The sequence below is a fragment of the Microcaecilia unicolor genome, chromosome 14, assembly GCF_901765095.1.
Source record: "Microcaecilia unicolor chromosome 14, aMicUni1.1, whole genome shotgun sequence".
Lineage (NCBI taxonomy): Eukaryota > Metazoa > Chordata > Amphibia > Gymnophiona > Siphonopidae > Microcaecilia > Microcaecilia unicolor.
The window spans coordinates 19,598,158-19,607,367 of NC_044044.1; the positions used below are offsets into that span (position 1 = coordinate 19,598,158).

Genomic DNA, 9,210 nt, shown 5'->3' on the forward strand with positions numbered 1-9,210 from the left:
GAGAAAAAAAAAAGAAAAGACGTTTTGCCTGCTTCACGTGACAAATATATTAACATTTAAAGAGCTGCAACCGATAGTAGGAGGGCAGCCATCTTGGCTCCCAAACTCCCATGATGCAGTGCAGGTGATGCATTCCTGGGCACAGAGAGGAAGGGAGATTCTGAATGCTTTCTCCATCACTGCCAAGTCCTCATTTACTGCGACATGAGCAAAGCAAGTCCTTTATCCACAGCACCGTGAGGGGAGGCAAAGACAGGGTGTGAAGCTCTTTCTGAACTAGGAATTAAACAGTTTTACAAAACTGTCAATAACCAGTCCAAATACAGGATCAACTGAGGCAAAGCCAGGGAAAATGGTATATGCTAGATGGTACTGGGTATTTTACAGTGCAGTTTGAGGATGAAGGAAAAAAAACTCACTTAAGAGAAGCAAACATTTTTTTAATTTGTCTCAGAATGTATAAATATATACAGTAAGAAACAAACATTAAAAGAAAAACTGAATAAAATTCAAGTAATCAGTGTCACAAGCTGGAGAAACACAGCACACTATGGCCCTCTGCCACACAGAAGAACCAGAATAATCACAAACCTTTTCCAAAATTTGTCAATGCCCAGAAATGTTACCCTCATATGCACAAACTACTGAAAAGAGAAACACAACACCTGTAAAGATCAAAACTCCAAATCCAACATGTTTTAGAAATTTTGTTCCACTTTAGTGCAGTAACTGAGCGCTTGACACATTCTCCTCCTTGACTTCCACAGGCCAAAGTTTAGCAGGGGGCTGGATCCAGGTGTGCTAATTATAAATGCACATTCAACATGAGTGAGCCTTGTCTGCAAAAAAAGCTGTAAGAGTGCCTTAATGATCTGTTTGAAAAGGGAAGTCAGAGCAGCAGGTCTCCACACCAAGATGGTGCTCCATGGACAGTAGGAAATAGGTAAAGTGAGGTGCTGTAGATCACATTATCAGCAAGTAGTACTAAAACCAGGTGCTTCTTGAGCAAGAACCCTCTGCTCCTGGCATCTTCTCACAGTCCAAGATTCCTATAAATACTGTGGCAAAGTCAGACACTCCAGCTCCACTTCAATGGACACAATATGGTGCCCAGGAAACCATGGCCAAACCCAGCACCCGTGGCTCCCCCGCTGAGAAAGTGTCTGGAAGAGAAAAGCAGACACATGGAAACCTCTGAGGGAATCTTAATTATCCAGTGAAAGAGGGACCGGCTGACCCCAACACTCTGAACCAGAACAAGTTTTGCCCCAATGCATCCATGAACTTGTAGTTTCTTTTTTCCCTTAGAAAAACCAAACCTGGGTTTGTGGCAGCCCCTACATCTACTTTGCAGCTTAGATTTCTGCTCCCAAACCTCAATAAGTGTGAAGGAACCAACAGAATCTTAAACAGGAACAGCATGCACCAGCGATGTAGAATATTGAAATTGAACCCATCAGTTACAAGAAGGCACTGTGGTAACAGTAAAAGACAGCTAGGCTGTCAGTGGCTAGAAGCCCCAATGACTATGTCTAGCTATCAGATGCAGTATAATAGGAAAACTTGGGTTGGGGGGGAGGGGTCCCCAACTTGTTACCTGAAGGCTTGAGGTACTCCTGCGCAGAGCCAAGAATTACATTACAGTCACGGTCGGTACACAAGAAGCAGCCCACAAGGGTGCGTCCATCTGTCATGCGGATCCGCATGTTTTTGTTCAGAAGGTTCTCCAGCCACTGCCGGGCACGAAGGTATGGCGAGTCCTCCTTCTCCCCATCTGAGTCCTGCAGGGCCCACGAAGGATAATGAAAAAGACAGTAAGAACCAAGACAACCAGAAAAGACACTACCAATTACAACAATTTTAGTAGAATGCCATAAACAGAACCAGGTGAGCTATAAGGCTGTCAAGAACCTTTGCATTGACAAAACAGAATCACAACATCAAAAAAAATCCCTAACACACAATGCCATTGGTTATCAACTTGCTGTCCCTTCACTCTGCAATTAAAAGCACCACGACATTGATAACAGAGCGAGGGCAATGTTTCCTTCCTGCCTCTGAGCCCCATAAAAAAATCTCCCTTCCTGAAAATTAGTTGACAGAAAGCCAGCAAAGTAGCCAGTCAACACAAACCCTTCATAAGGATAACAAAATGCAGGTGATCTCACCTCCTCAGCCTATAAGGCTGCCAAGTTTCCCAGTTCTAGGAGGCACGTTTTTTTTTATCCAGTTCTACTTTTTCTTAACTTATATACCAAAGCTGCGTAGCATTTATAGTCACTGTCTACACTGAAATCGGTGCCACTGGCTCCATAAATGCACCAGGATAGGATTGTTAGAAGTCTCCCTTTTGGACCAGGATAACTTGGCAGCTCCAGGCCTAATCTCACTCAGGGTTGTTGAATGATCCCGTTTTCTCTAGTCCTGAATTCACTGACCACCTCTTTGCCCTCCCTCCTACATTCTGTACCCCTAAAGCCCATCTGCAAATCTCACAAGGCACCGGGAAATAGGGAAGATGAAAGGGGGAAAAAAAAAGCTGGCCCCAAACTGTTTCGTCAGGGACCAGATGCATGCGTCAACCTTTTCCTACTTGAGCACACAATTCTGGAACGCGCTGCCGCGTAACTTAAAAACGACCTATGAATCAATCAACTTCCGCAAACTATTGAAGACCCATCTCTTTAACAAGGCATACCACAAAGATCAACATATTTGAACTCCTCCACATATATCCAGAACTGTATTATGCTATCTGCTTGTTTACTATTATAATGCTTTAACTTTATGTTAAATCCTCCTGTAACACTAAATGTCTATTTTCTTATATATTTCCACTATTCATGATGTATTGTAAACCACATTGAGCCTGTAAAGAGGTGGGGAAATGTGGGATACAAATGCAATAAATAAATAGTTACATAGTAACATAGTAGATGACAGCAGAAAAAAGGCCTGCACGGTCCATCCAGTCTGCCCAACAAGACAACTCATGTGTGCTACTTTTTGTGTACACCCTACTTTGATTTGTACCTATGCTCTTCAGGGCACAGACCGTATAAGTCTGCCCAGCACTATCCCCGCCTCCCAACCACCGGCTCTGGCACAGACCGTATAGGTCTGCCCAGCACTATCCCCGCCTCCCAATCACCAGCCCCGCTGCCCACCACCGGCTCTGGCACAGACCGTATAAGTCTGCCCAGCACTATCCCCGCCTCCCAACCACCAGTTCTGCCTCCCACCACCGGCTCTGGCACAGACCATATAAGTCTGCCCAGCACTATCCCCGCCTCCCACCACCGGCTCTGGCACAGACCGTATAAGTCTGCCCAGCACTATCCCCGCCTCCCAACCACCAGTCCCGCTGCCCACCACCGGCTCTGGCACAGACCATATAAGTCTGCCCAGCACTATCCCCGCCTCCCACCACCGGCTCTGGCACAGACGGTACAAGTCTGCCCAGCACTATCCCCGCCTCCCAACCACCAGCCCCGCCTCCCACCACCACCTGCTCTGGCACAGTTGTAAGTTCTTCCATGACAACGCACAAAATATAATCCCACAGGTACAACCAGAAGCAAAAACAGGACTGACTCTAGCAAGACCTGAAGGCTGACCAGAATTCCCCTCCCAGCACGAACAAAAAGTATGTTACAATATAGTACTGCTGCTGATAAAATGCAATAATAAGAGCAAAAATATACCCCGGCACTACAGCTGCTCTGCCTGCTGCATCCATTCTCCTCCAGTACAGCAGCCATGGCGATGGAGGCATCCCTCTCTCCCCAAACCTCGCGGGAACGGCTCTTCAAGAGCCGCGAGATCTCACGAAGAGACAGAGAGGCTTGAAGCCGCTTCCGGATGCGCTGGCTTTGGCGTTGAGTGTCAAGTCTCGTTCCTGACTGGTCAGCCAATGAGCTAAATGCCAGTTAAAGGGGCAGCGAACCGCAGCACGCACTTAGCGCCCCTCCTTCCTCGCGCCCTCTTCCCCCTCCTAGTAGAACGTTGCGAAGGAAAGCGTGCGTGTGTGACTACAGTACCCGGCGTTCAGTGGGTGGGTGACGCGTCGGAAGTAGGTGGTTGCCAAGGGAACCCACGACGCTCCGGCAGCAGGCCTGCCTCAGGGACGGCATGGCACCCTTCCGGCCCCGGTTCTACACCCGGTTGGAGGTGAACCAGCACAACATCCTCACCGACCTATGGGTCTCCTACCTGGGCAAAGTGTGCGACCTGACGTCGCTAGTCAAGAAGCACAAAGGTACCGGGGGTGGGGGGGGAGGGAGCAGTTTGCCTAACATCCAGTCAGTTCATTAAAACCCCGACCAGTGGGGCGTAGCCAGACAACAAATTTTGGGTGGGCACCAAGTGTTCTCCTCCCTCCCAACCACCACCCAAAAAAGTATTTCAGCTGGTGGGAAAATGCTTCATTCCACCTTGACAGTATGCAGCTGAAAACAGAGCATCAGGGGGTCTTCAGCTGGCCGAGCTTGAGATCCCCATGGACTGTCTCTCTATGTCAAGTGTTCTGCGCTGCGTGCGTCAGGTAGCGCTATACAAATGCTATTAGTAGTAGTAGTAGTTTCGCTAAATGTGTGCTACTGTTGGGTGGGCCCTGGCCCACCTGTGGCTATGCCACTGCAAACAATCCATTATTATCTGATCTATAAAACGATTACTGAACATAGTAAAACCAGTCAATCGCTGATGGGTCAATACAGTAATCAGCGAGTGCATGGATGCCAAGTTACCCAGTTCCAGGCTGGAAATTGTTTTGGCCAGGCCTGGTTTTGAACTTGCATCCGAAAGCAGTGTGGGGTTTGTAGTGTCTGATGATGCCCATTGAAATCAGTGCTGCAAGTCCCCTAAATGCAACAGGTTGGGGTGGTCAGAAATCCAGGACTGGCTCTAGATCGCCAGTGAGAAGGAACCTGAAAACAGATACTGTTTACAGCCACCGGAGTCGTGAAAAGGAATAACAGATCCTTAAACACTGTCGTTTTCTGACCCGTTCATGAACCTTGTAAGCTCTTTTGAGCAGGGACTGTCTTTATGTGTATGGTGTACAGCGCTGCGTATGCCCATGATACCCTGTCCAGGCTGTGAACTAATTACAACCCTGTCCATGCAATACAGAAATGTATAATATTACATAAACATTTTTGTATACCATGTCAACTGATGGCTGTGAATGGTTTACAGGACAATAAAACTTTACATTACAAACAAATTAAAGATGATAGCCTAACTAACAAAAATCTATCTATCTAATGATTTAAACACTTCTGGAATAGCCAAAACTAGCTATTTGTGAAATTTCAGATAATCTTGTTGGAATCTACTATCGGTTGGCATAGAATTCCATAAACCAACTGCTGTGAAGCTAAATAGCTTCTTACATGATGAGTTAAACTTCAGAGAGGACAGTGATGGAACACAACCAAACTTAAGAGCTACTAAAGAAACTGAATACTCAGGACTACGTCTGTACATAATTTTAAAAACTACACATAAACAGGGGGATTCTATAAATGATGTTTACAATCGCATATGCAGATTTGGGATCTCACCTGACCTGAGCAAGATAAGTGATTTCATGAGGTGGCAGGTGCCAGGTGCCTGCACCAAGAGCCAAGAGATCACAGCTACACAATGAAGATTAATTTTCACTTAAACTGTGTCATTTTTCAGAAGCATCCTGGGGCAGGGGAGTCTCTTTGAGTGTCTTTGGTCTTTAGGACAGGTACTCCCTTCTCTTTACAGGTGATGTTTTATTGAAACCCATTATTGAGGCTGCTGGCAAGGATATCAGCCATTGGTTCAACCCTCAGACCAAAGATGTAAGTGCACACACATATTTCCTTTTTATAACTTCCGTTGATTATATTTTCTTTATATTTTTTGCTTTATGCACTGTTTTATGTTGTGTGCTCCTTTTTGTACAGATTGTTAGCTTAAAACAAAAAAGTCCATGCAGGGGCAGACTGACGGTGGTCTGGGCCAGACATGGCCCCTACCACTGCAGCTGATGCCCCTGCTGCCCCGGTCCTACCTGGGGGGCCCTGGTAGTCTGGTGGCCTCTGCAGGGGGGGGGGCATGTTCTTTCCTGTCTGCTGTGCTGCCACTATTCCCCCATCTGCCGCCGGCGCCGCCATGTTTTCAAAATGACGGCCAAGACTTCCCATGGAAGTCTCGTGAGACTTCTGCAGGTAGTCTCAGCTGCCATTTTTAAAATACAGTGGTTCCGGGTATGTGTGTGTGTGGGGGGGGGGGAGAATAGCAGCAGCTCAGCGGGCCAGGCAGGAAAGAACATGTTCCCCCCCACCCCCAATAAGGTCACTAGATCAGTAGTAGTGCACCGGGCATCCGGGCAGAGCCTCTGGGCCCCCTAGAGCCTCTGGGCTATTGGGCACTGCCTGGTTGCCTGAATGGTTAGTTCACCCATGAGTCCATACACATAGGACTAGATTCAGTAAATGGTGCTCACAAAATGGCACTGACAAAAATCCGCAAGGAGCGCTATTCTACAAATGGCGCTCGGAGTCAAGCATCATTTATAGAAGACGTTTACAGCCAATTTCCGTGTCAGACTTTGGGCACAAAGACTTACACCAGCTGAAACCTGGTATGAATCCTGGCATGTAATATAGGCGTGGATTCCCGGTATTCAGTAATACTGCGCACAGCTTGAGTGAACGCCCTTGACCCACCCATGCCCCTCCCATTACCACACCTCCTCCTGAGTCGTGCGCTATAAGATTTGCGAGCCGAGCTTTAGAGAATAGCACTTAGCGACACGTGTGCGCAGATCAAATCATTGACAATTAATGCCAGTAGTTGATCGTTAGCACCCAATTATTGGCGCTTGTTGGCTCATTATCCAATTTAGTTGCATGCGGATCTCAGGATAGCGTGCAATTCTGCGTGTGGAAATTTGCGCGCCGTTTATAGAATACAGGGGATAGTGTGGAATTTGTAGCCGCTTGGGGCTAGGTTCCGTATATCACGCCTAAAAAATTGGTGCTGAAAAAAATATGCCTAGTTGTATTCTAGAAGCTACGCCTTCTCAAATTCGGCTTTTACCCAATTATCTTCAGTTTCGTGACGTTCTGAAAACTTTTCTTTTTAGCTAATCTGTTGAATTTTGCATTTTGGCTAATGCTGTTAGAAAGTTTCTCATTATGTAACTCTCTTTGATTCCAAAGCTGATATAAGCGGGATATTAATGCTGGCATAGTATAGTAATACGCCTAGCACCTGTCTGCGCGGCTAAATTTGGTCGTGGGCAGTTACGCCAAGTAAAACTTGTTGCAAATGACTACGCCTAAATTAGGCGCAGACTGGGTGTATTTTATAACAATGTGCATAGTTCTTAGAAATGCCCACAGCCCTCCCATTCCATGCCCATGGCCACACCCCCCTATTCAGCTATGCGCCTTAGAATTTATACGCAGTGGAGGAGTGGCGTAGTGGTTAGAGCACCTGTCTTGCAATCCAGAGGTGGCCGGTTGAAATCCCACTGCTGCTCCTTGTGATCTTGAGCAAGTCACTTAACCCTCCATTGCCTCAGGTACAGACTTAGATTGTGAGCCCTCCTGGGACAGAGAAATATCCAGAGTACCTGAATGTAACTCACCTTGAGCTACTACTGAAAAAGGTGTGAGCTAAATCTAAATAAATAATAATAATTATTATTTTACAGAATACTCTCAGACAGTTGTGTGCTTGTTAATTGATAATTCTCTGCGCACAAATTTAGAATATGACCGGATTTGCACATGCACTGCATAGAATCCGGGGGTTGGTGACAGAGATATTGCTCATCTTTCTAAATATGCTAGACAGGGCTAATTTGTACCTTTCGGTTGCAGATCCGGACCCACGTAGACCCAAGGACAGGCTGCGTGAAGTATTACACACCCTATGGCCGCTTCCTCCACATTCCACCTCCGTTGCCCCGCACAGATTGGGACAACAATTTTGGGTGCCCCTGGTGGAAGGACCCTGCCTATGAGGTGGGAGTTCTGGCAACCAAGACACGACGCATACGCATCATCAACACCCTAGTCGACCAGGAACATGTGCTGCAGGTGAGCGCATTGCAATAAGGCAAAGTGGAAGAGGGGACGCTTCCATGGCATGGGTGCAGGATGTCCCACAGCTAGCTACAGCGGCAGGGCAACATCCTGTAATAGAGGGCAAGGGTTAAAGAGGCATTCATTTTAACTTAGCTGAGTGTATTAGAGGAGGCTAATGATTAGAAGTAAATAAGGATCATTTACTTCAAGAACCTTGGGTAGAAGAGGTTTTCCATAGAGTCTCTGGGGGGGGGGGGGGTGAAGAGATTATCTGTCCCCAAAAGCAGGAAAGGGAGACACAGATGGTGGAATTCCACCCCAAAGAAGTACATGAGCACGTCAGAGTGATGGTGTCAACACTCTGCTTTGCCCAGGTATGCGTGGAGGAGAATATCTGGGAAATCCTGAGGCGCTACCTTGTCTACAATGCCCATGCAGCGAGCTACACCTGGAAGTACAATGGTGTTGTCCTGGATATGAACAAGACGCTGGAGGAGAACGGAATTGCAGATGAGGATGAGGAGTTCTACCAGCTTAGAATGGATGAGGAGCAGTACATGCAGGCCATTCACCTCTACTTTAATGATGACCTGACTGAGGCATAGGAGCTGCAGATTGCATACGCTTCTCACTACTGTGTTCAGAGTAGAATCTGACATAAATAGAGGGGGAAGGGAAGGGAGTGGCAGTGGAAACAAAGTGACAGGGATCCAGTGGTGAGAATCTCCTACCGAAAACTTGGGCCCCTCTTTGTGAGTGCTTATAATGTGTGAATACGTTTTCACATGCATTTTTCAATATAAGAGTTCTCCTGAGGGGGAAAAAAAAAACTGCCAACAATTCGAGGCTGGAACTTTTAAGACACCCAGTTTCAGTCCTTGAGGTGTTTCACTTTGCAAGCCTCGGACCCTGTCAATAAATTATTTTCCCATGCCTGGACAACGTGTTGATTTCTGCCTGATTTTCTTGCTTGGTCACTTAACCTCCTCATTCTGTAATCTTGCATGCAAGTTTACACACCTTCTCTCCAAATTCTATATAGGCTGGCCAAAGTTTGAGTATGGATCGCAGATACGCGCATAAAGTAGTTGGCTAAATTGGTGATAAATTGGAATGGTAGAGTGGCCTAGTGTTG

The 9,210-nt window shown here is 46.7% G+C and overlaps 2 protein-coding genes across 2 annotated transcripts; one reads left to right on the forward strand and one right to left on the reverse strand.

The window, feature by feature from the left end:
* Nucleotides 1-419: 419 nt before the first annotated feature.
* Nucleotides 420-3,887, reverse strand: NAA38 (N(alpha)-acetyltransferase 38, NatC auxiliary subunit). Its single transcript, XM_030187263.1, is given in 4 exon segments — nt 420-1,115; nt 1,117-1,163; nt 1,598-1,781; nt 3,705-3,887. Coding segments are annotated over 4 exon segments (354 nt in total). The 5' UTR covers nt 3,762-3,887; the 3' UTR covers nt 420-1,049.
* A 63-nt stretch (nt 3,888-3,950) lies between these two features.
* LOC115457705 (cytochrome b5 domain-containing protein 1) lies at nt 3,951-8,894 on the forward strand. The gene is made up of 4 exons (XM_030187262.1): nt 3,951-4,258; nt 5,761-5,837; nt 7,869-8,087; nt 8,450-8,894. The coding sequence occupies exons 1-4, from the start codon at nt 4,132-4,134 to the stop codon at nt 8,678-8,680; spliced, it is 654 nt and encodes a 217-aa protein (XP_030043122.1). The 5' UTR covers nt 3,951-4,131; the 3' UTR covers nt 8,681-8,894.
* Nucleotides 8,895-9,210: the final 316 nt, after the last annotated feature.